The sequence below is a fragment of the Channa argus genome, chromosome 1, assembly GCF_033026475.1.
Source record: "Channa argus isolate prfri chromosome 1, Channa argus male v1.0, whole genome shotgun sequence".
NCBI classification, from domain to species: domain Eukaryota; kingdom Metazoa; phylum Chordata; class Actinopteri; order Anabantiformes; family Channidae; genus Channa; species Channa argus.
The window spans coordinates 22323599-22345545 of record NC_090197.1 but is presented as its reverse complement, the minus strand read 5'-3'; the positions used below and the strand labels follow the sequence as shown (position 1 = coordinate 22345545).

General features: G+C 39.4%; 3 protein-coding genes across 13 annotated transcripts; 1 reads left to right on the top strand and 2 right to left on the bottom strand.

Annotated features, from left to right (window-relative positions):
* Positions 1-111: 111 nt before the first annotated feature.
* On the bottom strand, positions 112-1997 carry LOC137128980 (gap junction beta-3 protein-like). The gene is made up of 2 exons (XM_067507722.1): positions 1920-1997; positions 112-1563 (listed from the first exon to the last, which is right to left on the bottom strand). The coding sequence occupies exon 2, from the start codon at positions 1508-1510 to the stop codon at positions 779-781; it is 732 nt and encodes a 243-aa protein (XP_067363823.1). The 5' UTR covers positions 1511-1563; positions 1920-1997; the 3' UTR covers positions 112-778.
* A 1319-nt stretch (positions 1998-3316) lies between these two features.
* Positions 3317-5675, bottom strand: LOC137128954 (gap junction beta-4 protein-like). The gene is made up of 2 exons (XM_067507681.1): positions 4109-5675; positions 3317-3997 (listed from the first exon to the last, which is right to left on the bottom strand). The coding sequence occupies exons 1-2, from the start codon at positions 4642-4644 to the stop codon at positions 3706-3708; spliced, it is 828 nt and encodes a 275-aa protein (XP_067363782.1). The 5' UTR covers positions 4645-5675; the 3' UTR covers positions 3317-3705.
* Positions 5676-5771: 96 nt separating this feature from the next.
* zgc:91944 (uncharacterized protein LOC436941 homolog) lies at positions 5772-20975 on the top strand. 11 transcript variants are annotated; one of them, XM_067507623.1, is made up of 11 exons: positions 5772-5910; positions 7620-7731; positions 8782-9208; positions 9545-9630; positions 12020-12130; positions 13191-13415; positions 14561-14717; positions 15954-16036; positions 16393-16488; positions 16872-16990; positions 19106-20975. In XM_067507623.1, exons 2-11 carry the CDS (start codon positions 7650-7652, stop codon positions 19286-19288), a joined length of 1569 nt encoding a protein of 522 aa, XP_067363724.1. In that variant the 5' UTR covers positions 5772-5910; positions 7620-7649; the 3' UTR covers positions 19289-20975. The 11 variants fall into 11 exon arrangements, with proteins under 11 accessions (XP_067363724.1, XP_067363733.1, XP_067363716.1 ...); XM_067507632.1 differs by lacking the exon at positions 7620-7731; XM_067507615.1 differs by lacking the exon at positions 5772-5910 and having other exon boundaries at positions 6156-7731.
* Positions 20976-21947: the final 972 nt, after the last annotated feature.

Sequence of the window (21947 nt, the reverse complement as noted above, 5' to 3'; positions counted from 1 at the left end):
GTCAATTAAGAAAATTATTCATCTAACACAAAGGTGAAAGCTTGGAAAAACATGAACGATATGCATGTTCTTTTCAGATGTGAATGAACAGAACTTTACCATATTTTAAATAAATTGTTGGAATTCATACATTTATTAACTGTAATTCACTTTAGATTTCCATATGTTCAATGATGTCACTACATAGTTTGTGAGTCATCCATGAGTAAAGAAGGAGTTTAAGAATTTTTAAAATGGCACCTCTCAAGCAGTACAAACAATTTTGCATGGACTAACACTTATGGATCATTTTGTTTCTGAAGGCTTCACAATCTTCCCATGTTAATGTAGTGGGACTTTAATGCCACCAGGTGGAGGACTTGCGCCATCAGAATGGGAGAAACTATGCTCCCTATAAATGTAATAGTTCTTATCCAAATTGAAAAAAATATATATATTTACAGCGTTTTTGTTTTAGTTATAAAAGTATTAAGTATTATGTTGTCTATTTTAGTCATTTTTGTACTGACAATGGTTGCAGGTTCATTAGAAATACCTTTTAATTCAATTATTCGAAGAATTACTGCATAATGTATATTTGTCCTCATGTACTATTTCACTTATATTCTTGTTTGGAAAAAGATCACTTCACAACCAAATTGGATACAAAGAACAATTGCAGTTGCAGTGAACAATAACTCTGTAAATGTACATAAAGTATGTGAGTATTGTATTATCAAACAAAAAACCTACACCCTATAATTAATTAGTGGTGTAAGAGGACAGATTTGGGATTAATCTATAATTCAAAAGTCGGTTTGCAAGCATCACAGCTCATGTCATGGTGGATGTTCATAGTTGCAGTGTGTCTGCTGCCTCGATGTTTAAGATTCACCAATCGGGAGGCAATCAAATAGAAAATCTCACAGATGTTCAGCACCACACACACGACTGATGCCCCCACCATAAAGTAGCTAAAAACTGTCTTCTCAGTGGGCCGTGATACGTAGCAGTCCACCAAATTTGGACAGGGCGAGACATTACACTGGACCTTCCTGGGTAGCTTGAAGCTCTCATAAATGTAGTGGAGCAAGTAGAGAAATGTGAGCTCAAAGATGGTCTTGACGAAAAGGCTAATCAGGTAAGTCCACCATAGACCTCCATGCTTTTGGCCTGGGTTGTTGTACAGCCGAGTGTTTTCACCGTGCTTGGCTCTGTACTTGCGTTCCCGCTCTTTCCGGTAGGCCACGTGTAACACCACCATGAAGGAAGGGCAAGTGACGAAGATGAGCTGTAGAGCCCATAGGCGAATGTGGGAGATAGGGAAGATGTAGTCATAGCAGATGTTGGTGCAACCCGGCTGCCGAGTGTTGCAGTCAAAGTGTCCCTGGTCGTCGCTCCAGACCCGCTCAGCAGCCACCACAAAAACAAGCACTCGAAACACGAAGACCACTGAGAGCCAGATGCGTCCAAAGGCAGTGGAGTATTTGTTGACTCCACTAAGAAGACCCTCAAGAAACTTCCAATCCATGAGTTCAGCTTTTGTTCACTTCCTTTTACTGTTTTTAGAAGTTAGTTTATAAACTGTTGGGTTAGAACACAAAACATTATAGAAAGTTACATGATTATCCAGTGGAATACACGGTTTCAAATACAAAAGACTTTATAAATTAGCTTTAATTTGACATTGCTCTGCTATCTTTTATAGCAAATATGGCATTGCATGTTTTAGAAAGGTGATTCCTGATTAAACAATTTCTTTTAAAACTCTTAAACGTCATAAATCTCACAGTTAAAAGGGTTTGCACTTACTGGCCAAATATGACAATACTTTAACATCGTATGTAATGTTTAAATTGTCTCTCTCGCTGCCTCCAAATACAGAAGTCTTCATTTAATCTCATAAAAAATGAGATAAAATATACTATTAATTATCTTACCTTATGAAGACAAGTCAATCATTCAGTCCATTGTGTTCAGTGGGAAGCTTTGGGCGACCTTTCTTCTCTAATACTGAATGAGTAAAAGAATTAACTATTGGCCATTATCTGGAGGTGGGGCAATTATCAGCATCCACCCATGCATTTCCTTTAAACCTCCAAGTACTAAAGGTGAACTCCTTTTTACCTATTTGTCAGGATTAATTCATTTTTAGCACTAAACTAATTAGTACTAATTTTGAACTAAATTAATTTTAGTATTAAACGGCACCAAATATAAATGTTGACCCCATATATCAATATACCACTACTAAATATGGCAAATTAGATATAGCTTACACAAACCTCATGAAAACAACAAAATACATATTAGTGAGTTGTCTCATCTAGAATTGAACAGTTGACTGTAACTTAATGCGAACTACAAAGGGTAAAATGGTATAACAACTAGATCTTAGTAAACCCAATTCAGGTGTGTTTATCTACTCTGACCAATACATTTCTTAACAGTTGATTTGGTATCAGTTGCATTAGGCAACCAGGATGTAGCACTGCGACTTCTGATTAATGAAAATTAAACATGGCCACCGCCTAACTTTTGTTTGAGTAAACACTTTGGTTTAGACCTGAGATACAGAGAGCAGGAATGCAGGATGTGGTTAATTGTCATCATGGTGGTCTAAGACATGCTTTAGGAGTGGTGACTTTATCAAATTTGTCAACAATGTTACACCCATCACTATGCATGTATAGATAATTTTAGAACAAGACATTTTAGTACTTCACATTGTGGTTCTGCTGAACATTTTTGAACATTTTATTCTATGGTTTCCATTTTCTCTATATTTTTGCAACCATAAAAAAACCTTAAGTGCCACTAATATTGGCACATTTTGCAATTCCAATTATAAACCCTTCTAAACCTCCAACAGAGGCAATAAACAGTGCAGTGCAAGTGCCCCCCCAAACCCACTAATGTTTGTTTCACATATGAACTACAAACAATGTCAGAAGAAATCAGCCTCAGACAGTGTCCAGAGCTGTGTCTGACACGTGTACAAAACAGTGGGAGATTGCATGAGTGAGAAGTATCCTCATGGGAGAAACTCCTCTTGATTTCAGAACATGATTGAAAACATAGGCTCACTTGAACATTTGTGTACTCACATACACTCCCTCAAGACAAAGTCAGGAGAATGTCAGAATTCCAGTGCATGTGTGAAAGGGGCTTATGTAGGGCCAATAGTAGGCTTACAGCTACCAGTGGGGCCTTGATGGCTTTCTCTGCCTAGGGACCCCCAGGAACAAGCCACAGAAACATTACAGTGACTTTGCTTTTAGATACTGTATTTGCAACTTTTCACAACAGGGTTAAAAAAATGAATAAGTTCCAAAGACACTTTTAGAACTTGGTACTTTATTGAAGAAACTATTGTTGCCATCTCTCTTTAAGTTCATAAAATTATGCATATGTTCACCTACATATTTTCTTCATGTCCAGTTTAAGTCAATGTACACACTACACAAGGGTAGCAAATGTATTTTGTTGTCATGATATTCTAAAAAGAGGTTACAGAATAACACATAATCATTTAAATAGAAAAAATAAACAAACTCTTCTACATACCAGTCATTTTAGATCACAAGTGCATAAAAAAATTACATCCATGTAATGTTCAGCCTTAAAAAAACAAATTACAGAGTTTAATGTAATTACATTTTTTAAGAATATCCTAAAACTGCTAACGTTTTGCAGTTACTGCAGATAAAGTTCTACCAAACATTTTTACTGGTCTCTAAGGAGACTTATGCTGTACGGTGGGGCAGAACTCTCTTTGCCCACTTCTCCATTGACGTTGTCAATCGTCTTTGCCTTCTCCAGCACAGGTTCTTTGCATGAAGAGTTTTCCCTTCGAGTAGCTATTATGGGGGAGTTTTCCTTCTTGGAGGAATCCTTTCTTCCACAACACTCCCTGAACCTCTTCAAACAGAGGTAGAAGACCTCACAAAGACTGAGGAAGATACACACGAAGCTGGTCACCACCATAAAGATGGTGAATAATTTCTTCTCCGTAGGCCTGGGGAACACATAGTCAAAGATAAGAGATATTATAGCATTAAAGAATAAAGCTTTTCACCATTGAAATTTCAAGATGTTTCTCTATTTAGAACCTGAGAGGTGCCCTTACCTGGCAATATAGCAATCAACCACATTTGGACATGGTTCTTCACTGCATTTGACCAAAGGAGGGAAGAAGGTGGCCTCGTAGATGTAGAACAGCAAGAAGACAAACACGGAATCCACTATTATCTTGAAGAGCAGACTAAGGAAGTAGGTCCACCAAAGACCACCTCGTTTCTTTCCTGTGTCACTGTACAGTGAGGGGAAGTCTTCTCCGTGCTTCAGCCGGTGCTTGCGCTCCCGGTCGTTCCTGTAGGCCACATGGAGAGTCACAAGAAGGGATGGGCAGGTGACAAAGATCAGCTGGAGAGCCCAGAGGCGAGTGTAAGAGATGGGGAAGTAGTGGTCGTAACAGACATTGTGACAACCAGGCTGCCGAGTGTTGCAATCAAAGTCCTTCTGCTCGTCACCCCACACCTTCTCACAGGCCACCAGGAACACCAAGAGCCTGAAGATGAAAACGATGGCGAGCCAAATGCGACCGAATGCCGTGGAGTACTTGTTGACCCCGCTGAGGAGGCCCTCGAGGAACGCCCAGTTCATCCTTTAGATTCAGGTGACAGGCTGGACTTCCCCTGACCACACTCCGATGACTGCTCAAACAACTCAGACACGAAATGAACTGAGCAAGTAAGGCACAGAGGCTCTTTAATGTCACACTTTTTTACTGCTGCCTTCATGACACAGGCTGAAGGGGAGGGAGGAAAAATGAATAAAGCAAACATAGGCTCATTCTTCACCTACAGTCACTAGACTAACATGCAGAGAGAATGCAGAGAGTTTGCGGCACACTAATTCAGAGCAATAAATGTAAGACACTTTAAAGAAACTTTGGCATTTTAAGAATGACTCCCATTTTCTTGCATATCATGAATTTGATTTTTCAAAACAATCTCTGGTAAGAGAATCTACATAAGTATAACCCTCATCAGTCAGAATCCACTGTCCCTTGGGTTTGGACCATAGACTTTATAATGTGATAATGCGATAGTCAGTGTCTGTAGCTGTCTGTGTGAAGCTGGTCAATCAAATAGGTGTATTAGATTACTCAGCAAAGGAGATTCACTGTCTTCAGCAAACATGCTGTCTGTGAGGTATGTATGATACTTTTTCCAGACTGAAGCACTTCCTCACTGCGTCCCTCAAGAATCAAAAACAGCATTATACATTCAAAATTACTTTTAAGTCATTATTTATGTATTTATTATGTATTTGTTATTTATCGTATTTATGTAAGTCCTTCAGTAAATGCTTACAAGGAAACCCATCTGCAGACAGACCCACTTATGTTGGGTGGTGCTGCATCAAGGTAGACACACTTAGTGACATGTTTTTATCAAGCATTCCAAAATAAAAGGTCAAATTATGAAACTGTAAAAAATAAAGACCTGCATGAATTGGACATATGTATAAGCATTTTGGGTATTTTCTATTTTCACACAACTTCACCAGAAATCTCCAAATCACTTTATTTGGTCACATTTTGGTGTGGAGAATTAGAAGTGATATTTTTGGAATGTACAGTAAAACCGGAAATCCTAATTATCATTTTTGCTGGCTTGACAGGTGTCGGGTGAGGGGTCATATATAAATTGAGACAGACTCCCCACATTTCCATACACTATTTCCCCACTGCATAGCTGAAACACAATATGACCCCGCAGCGTTCACCCTCTGCTCATTAGTACACAGCTTTGGACCGACTTGTTACTTTCTACAGGGGGCTTCTGTGGGCCACTTTCACCACAGCTTTCCCCACCGTCCGTCTCCGTCCAGCCGGCTGCAGTTCCCTCTCCACAGCAACGGGAGGTAAGAGAGATGCTCCGCGCTGGGACAATCCCGCCGCTAGCTGTCTGCTAACTTAGCTAGCTAGCGCGCTGCCTTGTTAGCGTTAGCATCTGGCTCCATCCAAGCCCCTCGGTTGAACACACACGGTGTTTACTTGCAGCTACTTGTTCTCGTACTGACTTTATGGGCAGCGGCCCATCGGCGGCGCTGTTAATGTAACCCCAAAGGTACAAGTTTTTGCTAAGTCGATAACCGAGACTTAAGCAGACTCAAGTAAAGTTGGCCACACTCAGTAGTTGTGATTCCGATGACGTTCAAAATAAAAGCGTGCCTTATTCTCGGTGATCACTTTTTGAAGATGTTAGCAAGATACAAAACAACCAGCAGCATCTTGACATGTATTTGGAGACGTCTAAACTATCTACATATATATTTTTTATTAACATTTTAAAGGGCTGATTTTTACAGGGCTGAAAACTAATTCAGGTTAAGCCTTCCTGTCCATATCGGGGATTCATGAGTGGGAAAGAAACCTGGTGGGGCGGGATTCAAACCCACAGCCTTCTGCATCCCAACTCAATGCTCTTTCACTGAGCTACCAGGGCCCCCCGATTGGAAAAACAAAAAGTAGACTAAAACGAATGAAAATTATTATTAGGTGCTGCTATAGTTTTTTGCTATAGTATTTTTGTAAGAATAGTATTTGTTTACCATTAGTAGTTATAGCCACAGTTATTGGCAAACTTGTATACTCGATGAGTTCTTGTTTTGTATTCTTTTTCACATTAGTAACTAATACTGGACATGTCAAAACAATGAACTCAACTGACTGTATGTAATGTAAATGTAAAATTTAAAACAACTTTGCTTGGGTAACAGCTTTGCACATCATGCTGTGAGATTTTGGGTTATTATCCTGTTTTTTTTTTTTTTTTTTAAGACAAATAAATGTGCAATTTAAGCATCACCCCCCTTTGAGGTTGGTAACTCCAGTCATCTAACAGTCTTGGTCTTAACTTTCTGGCGTTGTGCTCATCAAATGCAATTTCATAGCATTTGATGGTTTCTGGGACGGCACCTTCATAGAACACATTCGACTGCCCAAAACACATCTGGAGAACAAGGGACTCCACCAGTTACCTACGTAAAAGCACACCTGTTGAATGAAAACAATTCTTAAATTATTATTAGAAGTTACCTTCTTTACAACATAACTATATATGTGTCATATAATAAGTTTGTTGTCTTAATCTATTATGTGCAAATAAATAGAAAACTGAATAAGTTGCACAGTGAATAAGTTGCACAGTGCAGTAAAGTACTTGTAGTCTGTGTTGTTATTGATGTGCTGTGTGGTAACTTTATCTTCTAGCTTTCCCCACTAAGTGTTGATAAATGTTTATTTTTTAAAGAATATTATTAGTTAGGTTTACATAATAATGAAATTAAGAGAAGCTATAGTTTGTAAGGCCGTCGCTAAACTTTATTTTGAAGGCCATACTGCATTACTTCCGCCTTCCTTTTGGCTCCTAGTGGCTAACCTGACACAAATAGCACAGCAGCTATTGATTAGAGGCTGACGCTCAGGGGGACCGACAAGAGTTGACCGTGTTAGCTTAGCCCTCGTAGCTCGCTATAGCGAGTCATCGGCAGCTGTCGGGTTGCCAGCATGCTAATACAGGCAGCTTAACCGCAACACACTGCAGCAGGTCTCCTATGTGACTCTGTAGAGGTCCAGCCGAGCTGAAGTCCGCTGAGCCATGCGACAGTGGTGTGTCCCCGCTGCGACCCCACGCACTGAACCGCTGCCGGGGCGCCTGTCTTTGTCACCCCCTCCATCAGGTAAGTTAACCTAAATGCAGGGTGACGGCTCTGCTGACTTTTTGATTCCTTAGAATTTGTTTTGAGTTTGTAGTATTGCACATAAAGAATCGGGACTATCAGCGTGGCAACTGTGGCTGAGTGAATCACTGTGGCTCTGATGGATGCCAGTCTGTCCCATAGAACACAGGATTTCAAAGACACTATGTGCAAACACGTCTGGCAACGTAACTTTATCCTGCTTGTGAGAGAAGTTGCATATGTAGCAGTGTTGGATTTATTGAACATTTAACTGTCCCATTTCTCAAGATCAACTTTTTAGTACTTTACTCTGCTTGTTGTTGCTTTGCAAAGGTAAAACCCTGAAACTGCACCTGTGCAGTGGGATTAACAGATTTGCAAAACATATGAGGTAATGTGGTCCCAGGTGGCTCCCTGTGTAGTTAAACCAGGTTATTCACTCTGTATGCTGTCAAGCTGTGCCCCTACAAGTCTGCAGAGGACAGTCAGGTACAGAAAGTAAAGCATGGCTGTGAAGGACTAGGACGAGGGGACCTGATGTTAGGTGATGTATGCTGGGGTGATCTTACCTAATTCCACACTGGACAAATGGAGCAAGGTGAGCCCCAGGTGTGCGTGCCAAGTCTTTGATAAGGTGCCAAAAGTTTGAATGACCCAAGGGTTCTTCAGAGGAGAATGCAGTCTGTTTTCTCAGTGGTATAAATGAGTTTAGTGTTTACACGGGTTTGTCATTAACAGAAGTTATTAAATCATTTTTTCGTTTAAGGTGTAAAAGAGAGTGAATTCAGCTTTCTACACCTTTTGTTTATTCTATTAATAATCCCTTGATCATTTATCAGTTTTTCTGCAACTTATCTAAATTTAAGGTCTGTCAAAAAGCTGCTTGGAGATAAAAATAGCACCATAGGACTTAGTAACACTGAAATCTTGGAATGCTGTTTAACTCAACCCAGTCATGCGTACAGTTGCTGTGTGTTAAAATACAAACTTGGTCTGTTTCTTTCTCAAAGACCATCTCATTCTCATTAACAAAACAAAATGTATATGCAGATGCCAGAATGGAGTGCTGTGAAGTTGAGCCACGCTACACCATCGAACAGATCGACCTCTTGCAGCGCCTTCGTCTGTCCGGCATGACCAAGCCTCAGATCATCCATGCTTTGGAGTCCCTGGAGAGGCTTGACCCAGACCATCGGCCATCGCACTGTGACTCTCATCCAACGCCGTCCAACAACACCCCCACCACAGCTGCTCCAGCTCCTTCCTCATCTTCATCCTCCTCCTCCTCGCTCTCCTTGGCCTCTGCAACCACGCAGACCTCCGGCCTCGATGGCACAGCACTGTCCCCCAGCAACAGCTACGAGGCCTCACCTCCACCTCTCTACCCCCCAGCTGTGGCAGTTCAGCGCTCATTCAGCTATGACATAATGGGAGAGGAGGAGTGGGACCTGGAGGAGAAGGTGGATGAGTACATGAGGTGAGAAGAGAAAAGAACAGGGTGGTGGTATTAGAGAGCTGGAGATGAAATATTGCTGGGTGAGAACAAGTTGAAAGCAAGAATAAAAGAATAGTAGTGACAAAGAGAGACTATTATAACATCAGATAATGACAGCAACTCTCCCCAGAGGTGCAGGCTCGTTCTCAAGAATTTTAGTGGAGTTAATTCAGGCCAAGTGTTTAGGGATGGCTAAAAAGAATGGAGCATCAGTGAATAAGGTTAGCCAGAGCAAAAGCTGGTGTTTTAACCACAGTGAAATGGTTCTCCACAATGTTTTTTTTATTTTATTTTTTTTTTCCATCTTTGCTTTTACAGGAGAGACAGCAACCTGGTGAAAGAAGAGATCAAAACTTTCCTTAACAATCGCAGGATTTCTCAGGCAATCGTAGGCCAAGTTACAGGTACTCTGCTTTTCAGGTACTATTATAACTTATTGAACAGCTACAAGAGTGTGTTTGAAATGTCTGTGGTGTTCAGTTTTTTCTTTGTGTGTGTATTTTATTCAAAGAAGATAAATTTGTCTAATTTAGGTCTAAACACATAAAGTACTTTAACTGCTATTTATTTTTTTGTCGTAAAAAATTAATGAGGTCAAAGCTCAGAATGTCAGCCTTTTATTTCCTGGTATTTACATCTAGATATAATAAACAGCATACAACATAGTACCTATTGTATCATATGAAATTTTATGTGAGCACTGTGCCATAATTTATCTTATTGTGGAGAGGTTCCGTCGATCCCTCTTGTGACAAAGACTTAGAGAACCTTGTGATGGGGCGCTGTATTTCTGACCCATGAAGTTTTCTTTAAGTGGTGGATTGTGATGTAGTCAGCCCTGCTCTGTGGAGGTCATTGGTTGTGTCTCTGAATGTTTTTTTACTACAGCTTTCACAATGTTTGTCATCAGTTGTTATGTTGTTTTTCCATAGCTGATCCATTGTGTTTGTTGGTCAGTGCACCAGTGGTTTCTTTCATTCTGTATCCTTTTTGATACATTTTATTAGTATCAGTATTATAAGAATAACAGCATTATAACTCGTGTGTGTGTGTGTGTGTGTGTGTGTGTGCAGCTTTGTCTCCAGTGCCTGCTTACAGATGTAGTGGTTATGCCATTTTTTTTCCCTCTCCTATATGCTGCAGACAGTTCTCTACATTAGCACAAGCTGATGTGCAAAGTGAATATGGTATAATTTATTTTCATGCGGCCAACAGTCAGTGAGCCCATAGACTGAGATCGGACACTGGTGTTGGCAAAATGTCAAAAATGGATTGGTTAAACTTCACATTGTTTAACCATTAGCAAAAGGCGGTGTAAATTTTCATTCTGATGGCAGCATTTGGATTTTTGTTTTTGCCAGCAGCTGGTGTCTGTTCAGAACTACAGAGCCAAGAAAAGATTATGAGTCAAGACAATTTACCTTGTAACAGGGCTTCAAGTATTTGGCTCAGCTGGTGCCTGGAAAAATAGGATGTGCTTTTAAAAACATACCTACATCCATAAAACAAACAAACAAAAACAATAGCACCCTAACTACAATTTTTGAGCTTGAAAAAGAACATAAATGACACTAGCTGTAAGCACTTGGTGATTAAACTGAAACCCAGGATTAGGCTTGACACTGCAGTAGGACATTTAAGGAGTCTTAATACAAATAAGCTATACTGAGAGCATTTTCTAGTTTTCCATTTAGTCAAACTAGATTTCTTTCAGGATTTCTCAAAATCTATGATTATTCCTTTTATTTTCATGTTTTTTTTTTTTTGTTTTTTTTTTTAGGTTTAGGCTGTGGTATTGCTGTGGTATCCGTATCAAGGCCGGTATCTATAGCAAATTCTGCTGCAGATACCAGCTCTCTGGTTTTTACGTTGATTAAACGCTGTAATTCCTTTTAAAAATAATTAGAGGTAAAGCTCAAGGCTAAGATTAACAGTGCTCATTAAGAGCTGTTTTCTGTCTGAAAATCAATCTCTTGGACACCCAGAGAGTGCAAGAAACACCTGTTGGTCCTGTGTGCCAATATTGCTACTAACTTAAAATTTGGGTGATCTTATACAGAGGATGCTATTTTCTATGTTGTTTAATATATCTATATGCAAATGCCAGCCATCCATATTTATCTTTTGATCTTTAACCCAAAAATCTAGATTGTAAAGCACATGGAAGTGAACTGGCTTGTATGTGCTGTACCCTTCCCTATACTGTAGAGAGGACTAATTAGTTTCTAACCCAAGTGGTCATGATGAAGATCACCGTTTGACTGACTTTGGCTCTCCACTTTAGATTTAGAAGAGATTTAAGTGCATAGGAAGATGCGGAAGAGTTCTGTTTTCAGCAGTTTTTTGAATATTGGGAGAGAGTCAGCTGAGCGTGCAGAGTTTGGTAGCTCGTTCCACCATCGGAGGATCATTGCGCTAAACTGTTTTGCTTGGTGTCTTCTTGGTGTCTTCTGTGCGGTAATCAGTTATTACCTGAAACACCCAGTCTACTACAAATCATCAGTAGAAATACTGCAATAATTTGTCAATTAAACTTTAAAATCTACAGACAAAAATATTTTTCACTGTTATTTGTGAGTCTGGAGTAAAAAAAATGATTAACCAAACAATGATCGATTAAAAACAAAAAAAAAACAGCATTGCATCAAGTTCACATGCTTGCATTTAGCTAAGCTAGAGTATTTCAGAGCTGGCTCACAGCTGATCTCAAAAAGACAGACGTTATTGGCGCATCAAAAAATAAATAAGTAGGTTCGACGTGTTAAGATACCGTTTCTTGCTTCTTGTATGCAGGCATAAGCCAGAGCTACATCTCCCAATGGTTGCTGCAGCAAGGCTTGGAGATGAGTGACTCCAAACGGCGAGCTTTCTACCGCTGGTACCTGCTGGAAAGGAATAATCCAGGTGAGACACAGGGCAAGGGCTGTAGAGATTGGGTATATAGGAGCTTCAAATACTGCGCAGGATTAGATTATAGCAGGGATTATAGATCATTAAAGAGATGACTGATACTAGGCACAGTAGCAGTAATTATTAATCAGTAAAAAAGTCTCGCAGTTGATGATTACAGGTAACATAATGTAGGATGGGTTTTTGTAAAAGGAGGAACTGTGTGTATTATATGAACGTGAACCCTTGCTTGCTAACTTTCCATCTGTCCTATTCTTCACAACCATCTTCCCGCATGATAATCCCACGCACCTTTAATTCGTCACGCTATCTCCATCGTGGTCCTCGAGGGCTGTGAGGTCAGAGAAGGACACGGGACAAATCTATAATTTCACAGGACAAAGGTAGTCCTGTCATAGGAGATGATAATCAATAGTAGGGCTTCTTGGTTGGAAATGAAATTTTAGTGGGTGAATGTGGTTTGTCTGTGTAGGGTACAGGGTATAGGGTTTAAACAGCTGCAGAACACCAAATGCTAAAAACAGCATTTAGTATAACTTGTGTACAATAATCCCATTTATACATTATCAATTCACAAAATAAGCAACCACCGATGGACCATCTGCTGTCCCTGCTGCCTCCCTTCATCTTATACCTTTGTTTTGTCCCCACCCCCAAGCTTTGCCTTAGCTCCTGTGTAGTTTTCAGCCCTGATGCTGGAGGTACTCTGGTGCTGGTTTTCATTCCTACATGGCTATTAACAGTGATACTAACAAGAGCTACGTTTCTCAGTGGCCACAGCGCTTTGCTTCTGATATAGGCTCCTACTGACCTGCCCATCATCAACCTTTAAAGAGTCTAAAATATAAATCAATTTGACATCATATTGGCAGATGCACTTTATAAAACATGTTTTGTTAATGAATTCATGACTGTAAATTGCCTGGCAGGTCTACAGGAGCGTATCGGTTAACCCAGATAACCCTCAGGCTCTAATAACATTAGCCAAACCTGGTATTTACGACCTAACCCGTGGCTGTGGCCTGCCTGACCGTTGATTTTGTCCCGACTGAAGGGCTGAGATGGAGTGAAAGCCAGCACAGCGTGAGTCCCCTGCCCAGGGCCAGGGGAGGGGACAGAGATGGGATGGTAGCAGGGGCAAGTGGCAGCCTCTCCAACATCCTTCCCAACCCCAACACCAACCTCAACTCCAACCCACTGTGGAGCAGGCAGAGAGAACTGTTGATGCACTTGCTACCATGGTACACTGCTGCGGCTGCAGCCGCCCACGCCCACCCAGGTAACCATGTCCTCCCTGACCCCCGGCCAAAGGAGATGCCTGCACATAAGCTATCTTGCATGCCATCAAACCCAGTTACTTTGACACCTTGGGAGTCAAACTAGAAGCTTGTACCGGTAGTAATAAAAATAAAGGACCTTCATGCTATTGAAATCCTCCTGACTTTGACCAAGTTTCAGCAACTGTTGTACCAGCTAGGTTGTAAATATAGTTTAGTTTAAATGTCAACTGTAAGTTGCCCTATAAAACAAGAGTTTGTGTCTCACAGATCAGTCTAAATATATAGATAGATAAAATGTTAACTGCATAGGTGCGAATCTTTTATTTATTTCTTTTATTACCATTACCATGGTCAGTAGCACAATTTCTGCAGCATTCTACAATTATTTACATGTATGATGAAAAGACAAACACTTTCTATTGTGCAGGGAATTGCCACTGTCACAACTTTGTTTATTTTAGTTGACCTTTTGTCCGTAATGTAGTTTTTGGTTGTTTTTATAAATAATGGCCATAGTTATGTAATAAATCTTAAGAAATAAAATGCAACAATATAACAAGAGCAGTAAAATTCATCTAAATTAATCCTGATTATTTTTTTAACAAACTTGTACATTGTCTGTCACTTTTTTCTCTAGTTGTGTACTTCCCATTTTGGTAACAATGTAACAATTGGTGTTAAAGTGCAACTTGAATTAATGCCACAAAACCTTCAGCTCTGCATCTACCTGTTAAAGGCCTCCAATGATGTCATGTCATGGGTTTTTCAGTTCAGATGATGTCATCTTGTTGTAGATACTGTGTGTACCCGTTGTAGTCTTGGTTGACCTCCTCTTCTAGAACTCCTCCGGATGATTTCATCTGAACTCCAAATGATGGAATACTCATCTGTGTGGTCTCAACTAGAATGGTTTTTACGCTAAAGGCAGAAACAGATTTCAGAACGGCGAAGTCAGAAGAACGTTTAAATAATTAGCATTTATGTACTCCCCAAACTAGAACTGTACAGTAAGATGCAAGTTGAAAATTGGTGAAGTCCCCCTTTAAGGTTTATTCAGCTGTTGCAACGGACCGAACACAATCACTGTCATCTTAATTTACATAAACTCTCAAGCGTTAACTTTTAAATGTGCGCTTTTCTTCAGGTGCCACTTTATCAATGCGGTCTTTGGTGAAAGAGGAACCTGATTGGAGGACGGGGATCATGGCTGGTGACAGAACAGGGATGGTGGGTGGCCCTCTGAGGCTGCGCAGAGGAAGCAGGTTCACTTGGAGGAAGGAGTGTCAGTCCATCATGGAGAGGTGAGTGAATACTATTAGACTGTGCTGCATTCAGGTCATGTGGGAAAATGGACTAATTATCTTTATAGCTGAGTTAAATAGTAAATTAAAGGAAAAGATTCATTATGGGACATATTTGATCAGTTTTGGACATTTGATCATTTTTGTTTATATTTCGGTGTTTGGGTTTTTGTAAATGATAAACTTGAATGTGTCACTTGTGTTTTTGATTTAAATATTAAAAAAGCTGATCAAGATCTGAAGAAAAACTTTGTATGTGTTAGATATCTTCAGGAGATAAATTTTAGTTCTTTAAAGTTAATAAAGTCCTCTGTACTTTATTCCCTAATGACAGGAATGCAGCATTCCTATCAGGTAACAGTGGATATTAATAACCATCATATAGTGAATGTCCTCTGGTGGTGTGTTACGACTTTTGATGCGGAACAAAGCCATTTAGTTTGCTGTGCAGTTATTTCAGTAGGTGTTACTTCCCTGCATCTTTGTAACATATTTGTCTGAAACAGTCTTCTCAGAAGGGTGCTGAGAAGAGGAGGAGACATTCGTTTACCTGCTGTGTATTGATTTCTGTATTACGTGGTGGTTGTAAGTATAGGGGCAGTCTGACCACTCACAGTAATAAGACCACAAAGGCCTTCAGACAACACTCACCAGCAGTTCCCTCATTACGCAATGCTGCTGCAGTGCTGATCCTTATGAGCTAGTTTAGACCCAAGGACAGTAGAGTAGAGGTGAAGTGTGTGTGTGTGTGTGTGTGTGTGTTTGAGAGAGTGTGTGTGTGTGAGACAGACTGGACCGGATAGAGCAACACGGAAGGAGAGGGTTGCAAGAAATTGATCTTTGTGTGTTTAGTAACTCGAGATTATAATTTGTTTCAGCCTTAGATGATATCTAAAAACATGAGTAAGGAAAATTTATTTATGTGAGTAATTATAAAACTGTGTATATGTTTGTGTAGAGAGATATTTAAGTATGCAAAGCTTGACTTACAGAATTGAATCCACTTAATGCATGCAGTAATCTATGCATTTATAGTAGTGAGCTTTCCTGATGTTCTTTGACTGTATAAATATTGTCCTTTTTTTCTTTGGTTCAATGCAAAGACTAAAAGTTGATGAGGTGTAAAATTAGGGCATAACTGGCGCGGATCTGTCTGGTGCCATCCCCTAATAAATGTTGAGCCTGTGATGCAATATGATTTAACAGTTTCCATTACTGTGGATGTTTAACTCTTAGTTTCTTCATGGAGAACCAGTATCCAGATGAAGCAAAGCGAGAGGAGATTGCCAACACCTGTAATTCAGTCATTCAAAAACCAGGTACTGCGGGGTTTCCACTTTTTTAAAATCAGTTTCTGTCAGAAAATGTCACTAGGTAACTGTTTAATATACAGTTTTTGTAAAAATTGTATATATCAATTATCTAAATTACAAAATTCAGACGAAGCATGTGTCTCGAGTCTAACACATTATTTTTAGTTTGTAAATTAAATACTTGCACTGTCAAATCCTGTAATGGTGAATCAAGGTGTCATCATAACAGAGCCTGCATTAACAGAGGCATTAAAATGAATTCTTATTAAATCTGACGTTCCTTAAAATTAGATGCATTACATAAATCATCAGAACTTCAAAACATACTTGTTTTCTTGTGGATGTTTTATCTCATTACTCAGGATGTAAGCTGTCAGAGTTTGAGCGTGTGACAGCTTTGAAGGTGTACAACTGGTTTGCTAACCGTCGTAAGGAAATGAAGAGAAGAGCCAATATTGGTGAGGACCTGCTGATAGACTTCACATAGGAAAGCACCATGGGAAGAGATTTTGCCATGATTGTCTCCATCTCTTGCCCCTGTGTTAGATAAACCTCGGCAGTCTATTGCCATTCAGCAGATGTGCTGGAAATTCTCCCTTTACAAAGTTTATTAAATTTATCAGTTTTCTTAATATTGTGGAGAATTTTTTTTTTTTTTTTTTTTAATCTTGTCTGTCAGTGCTAAGCATAATGTAATCAGAACCACTGACAAAAATGTAAAAGTGATTGGGCATTAGAATGGTAGACTTTATTGCAGAACATTGGTATTGGATTTGTTTGGGTTTACACAATAAAGTGATCGCTGAGTGTATACTTCCACTCTCCTGTCCAAAACAACTAGAAGCTGCCATTTTGGAAAGCCATGGAATTGAGGTGCCAAGTCCAAGCTGCCACTCGAATGGTGAGGAGGGGGAGATGCAGGAATTTGCGGATCAGGTGAATCATCGATTCTCAGAGCAAGTAAGCAAAGCAGAGCCAGTTCGAAGGAGAAACAAACAACAACTAAGAAAGTTTTAACATTTCCAGTTAGTTTTAGAAGTACTGGCGCTAGAAAGTTTTAAGGACATTGTTGTTTTTCCTCAAAAAGGACAATAGTATATTGTTTTATGTGTGTGTAAGACCTAAATGACCTTCTACTTTTTTTTTTTTTATTTGAATCTGGTATTAAAAAAGTCAGTAGGTTATTGGCAACAACCATATATTTTTTTTTTTAATGTTTACCAAGTAAAATGAAATTAACTGATTATAAACTGTCAATATATTGTAAACTAAGCTTTAATGAATGACTCTGGTTATTTTCTAAACTAAAAATATGCACTTCAATCACCATACAAATGCAAAAACCTAGACTGAATCTTCTCTTATCCTAGGTTAGTTTGTTAGTTAGCTTGTTTGTCTGTGCCACCGACATTTGTTGCCATCCAAAACATATAACACCTGAGCCAGACACACGATTCCACTGGATGACATATTCTTCATTCCAAAATGCGTGTTAGACATATTTTTAACATAACTCCCTTATTAAATTGTGATAAGTATAGAAGTTGCCATCACCACCTGAGTGTCAAAAAGAAAGACTGAAGACTTCTATTGTTACCAAGGGTAATATACTGCGCTTACAGTGGGGCGAGCATGTTTGTAAAGTAGATTCAGATAGGGATTTCTGTTATTTGCATTCCAATCTCCTGTAGAGCATTAGTTGTTTCAGTGAACTTAACTATCCAGTCTTAATTGTTATAGGTAAAACTGAATCAGGATACTAAAAAAAGTAGAGTTTATGACATTGATACAGTTTTAAACAGAGTCTGTTGCTGCAGTGAAAGGAGTTAGAACTGCCAGGAGTTGTTCACTGAGAGAAACTAGAGATGATGGACTAATATATCGAACGGTAACAACATTTCTGAGACGGCTAGGAGGACAAATTACTGTTGTGTCAAATTTAATAAGGAAGTTATCTGACATAACTGAGGGGAGACAATTAGGTCAGAAAATACCATCCCACAGAATAGAATAAGTCAAGGGTGTTACCACTGCAGTAAGTTGGCTCCTGGACAAACTGGGTGAAACAAAGAGTATCGACCAGTGTTGTGAAGATTTAACTTAGAGTATTAGAGGCAAGTGTATGTTAAAATCACCCACGAATAAAATATTGACACAGTGAATATTGAGATCTGAGATGAATTCCTTAAATTCATCCAAAAATAGTGAAAAGAGCTATGTGGTCTATACAGCGACACAATAAGAAGAAAAATGCTGTCAGTGTTTTAGTAATGTGCCTCAAAATAAGTTGAGAGTAATATAGAGTTTCAAGGTTAAACTAAAAGTAGACTTGTAATATAAAGCTACACCACCTTGTTTGGTCCTGGCAACCTAGTCATTGGTGTACTCAGGTGGGGAGGCTTTATTTAATGGTTGCAAAACCCTTAGGTTTACGCCATATTTCACATAAAAAATGTCCAGAGACTTGAGCAGATCTGATGTTTATAAAGCCGAATTACAGCTACTACGTTCGGTGGGGTTTTCATTTTTTTGATGGTCATGTAAAGAACTATTAAGACAAGATATATTTATTAGAATAAAACATCTTCTTATTTTAATTTCTTCAGGCTTTTGTGGGGGATTTTGTCAACTGCTTTATTAGATTCAGTTGATTAACAAAACTGTTGGGGGCAATAGTTGGCGCTATGTGGTTCACATTTTTGGCGGGTTGGAATTATTATGGCAGGGGCGGGAGCCACTCTCAATGTTAATGAAGTGTTTGTTTTAACATTGGTGTGGTCATTCTAGAAACTATAATTTATTTAGAAAATGATGGATAGAGAGAGAGAGAGAGCTCTCTATCGAGACCTGCTGATAGCTGGTCACATCAGGCAGTGGAAAATGAAAATTCTGGTAAGCCTCACCAACCCCTTCAGTAACCTAAACAAGCTGACCAACCAGCAAACTCCTGGTGGGGGCTATGAGACTGTTTGGAGCTTTCCACTAGAGCCTTAAACATTCCAAACAAAGGAGGATAAGATGACTGTGTACGTCACAACCACTGTTTTATTTTTATTTTCTCTTTTTTTCACACAGGAAGATGCATCTTCCCAGAGGGCTGTTGAGCAACAAGATGTCTCTTCATTGGCTACTATGGAGGCTGCAGCCTTGCCAAGCCCCACCCCTCAGGTCCTGGAACAGAAAGAGGAGGATTCAAAAAGGGAGACTGTGGATGAAGAAGGACCAAAGGCAGTGGAGTCTGGATCACCATATATTTGATTTTTAATCGGATGAAATAGGAAAACAATAAGAGTCTCCTCGACAACTGCAGGGCCTTCAGGGCCCATGACACCCAGAAATGAAATGGAGAGGTGCTGCCTCTGATGGTATGGAGCTCACTGTATTTATCAACAGTAATCCTGCTTATATTAATGGCAATATACAGTATAAATATATATCAGTATATAGTGCATTCCAAGATGGTATTACAAGCCTAAATTCCTTAGAGGGATAATTATGTAAAGGATACCTCGCCCATTTTAAGCTTTCTTTTGCTACATGCCTTTTTTAAGCTTCCACACAGTGGCTGTTTGATGAACGGTGGTGAATGTGCTGAGCCTGCAGGTCAGGTTGTTTTCAGGTGTAGGGATAAAGTGGGCTCTCAAGGATGTAGTTGACGATGGCATAGATGTGTTCTGCTTGCTTGAATGTCTTTGACCTCTTCTCATTCTCAAGACTGTAACCTCAACACGTCGACCGCTTCAATCCATGATCGGTCAATGAGTGCTGATACTATAGAATCCGTGAAAGCCCTGAGGGACAACCGGAATCTCAGGTAATCCCAAAAATGGTGGATAAAGACAGCAAAGTTGTGCATCGGGTTTCTTTTGTGTCTTAACATGTGATTTGATTTCTTCATCTTAACCAAAATCAGGATGTATTATTTATACCTTTTTGATATTAGCAAAATAAGCTTGTGACAATATATCAAAGTATCTCTTTGTCATGTGTCCTGTGTGTTAACTGAATGCTGCTGTTTGGTCAATTCTGGAGTCTGCCCTCATTTTCAGTCTCTCAGACCTCAACTCAGCCAGTAAAGCTAGACTAGTTACATAAGTCTACTCAGATTTTTCTTTGGACAGAATGCTATAACAAATGTGACTAAAACTCCTCATGTGTTGGCCTACATGCTACAAGCACCTTCTCTCCTATTGGGGAAAAGTTAAAGCTTAAGCTCTTGTTTGTACAACTGCCAAGCCGCAGTTTAAAATAGATTTCACTTTAAGTGAAAGAGGAGAGCATTGCAGACTCTACCTGTATAAGGGCCCAGACTTGTCATGTATATAGTCCAGAATATACATGTCTGTGGGTGCTTTCCTTCAAACGCCATTAGCAGTATAAAGAACTGTTATTTGTTGAACTTGAATTATAAATAGCTGAATTAAATTCTGCGTTATGTAATCCCTTATATTGACTGGCCTAAGGCCTTTGGAGTTCCTCACTAATTGTTCATAAAATGGACAAAGATGCTTGTTCTCAGGTGACCCCTGACAGGGAGCCACCATCTTACCTCCTTATGCCAAAGCTATGCCAAGGTAGAGACGAGCTCCAATAAACTGTGCTCCCAGAAACAGGACATCACACGGTCACAACACTAGACTAGACACAGTACATCCTAGATGTTTCTTTGCTCAGTACAACACTAGCCAACTCTAGCTTACCTCAGATTAACTGTGTCATGAATGTGTTGCAGGCCAACTGTGACTTTTTGCAACATGGACAGTGTTATGTAGCATTTATTACGGAGGGGTTTGCCCTGTATTAACATATATTCACCTCAGACCGTTCTCGTCCAGCTTTGGACAGGAACCCCAAAGCTGCACGTTGTTTCTGATTATTATGCTCCTCTCTATCTGCTTTTATCTGACAATGAGAACAATAACAATAATAAAATTGTAAACAATCACCAGTGTGACATGTCTTGATTTATTTCAAGTAAGTTTGGGGTTGGAATACAGTATTTACATGATGTCAGGAAGAATATTTATTTCAAGGCAATTATTGTTCTCACATTTAAAATAAGTTAGTATCTCACTCTGATCACAGATGCCAAGTGGAAATGAATTATATAATTAGGAAAGTGTCAGGAATTTATTCATAATTAACACTTTCATTCACAGGAAGACCAAATGAGTTCAAGTGACTTTGTAGTGACAGCTGCAACACTTAGTAATGAATTCAGTGCAAAAAAAGTGCCAGTGTTGTGTAGAAAGCTCAGATCCCTTCTAACTGAACTTGGAGAGCAATTCTGGGGTATCTGTGTATTGTTAACCTTTAGCAGCTTTTCTTTTACATTGCCAAAATGTTCAGACCTGTAAATGGCAACTGAGTAATAAATGGTCACTAATAATTCACAAAATCCATCATCATTTATCTATCCATTATCTTAACCACTTACTCTGTTTAGGGTAACAGGAGGCCAGTATTCAGACCTATGGGCAATTTAAAGTCTCCAGCTAACGTAACGTGCATGTCTTTAACTGTGGGAGTACCCAGAGGAAACCCACAGTAGCACAGGGAGAACATGCAAACTCCACACAAAAAGGCCGCAGCAGACCGACAGTTTAAACTGCATTACTTTTAGCTGTGAGGTGGCAGGGAAATCACTCCACCACCGTGCTGCCTAACTCATAAAACATCAGGCATAAATCATACTATAGTCAGCTTATCAGATATATAGAAATATCCATCTAATGTGACAGATATGAAACATTTACATTCCCTTCATTTGTTCCCTTCATCTGTTAGCCCATAATCACATTCACATGTGTCCATGTTAACATACTAGTAACTATACTTTCAGCCACATTTAATCTTGTGGCTGATATTTAAAGAGAGAATAAAAACAAAGTTGTAGTAGCTCACTTCTCAACACTAG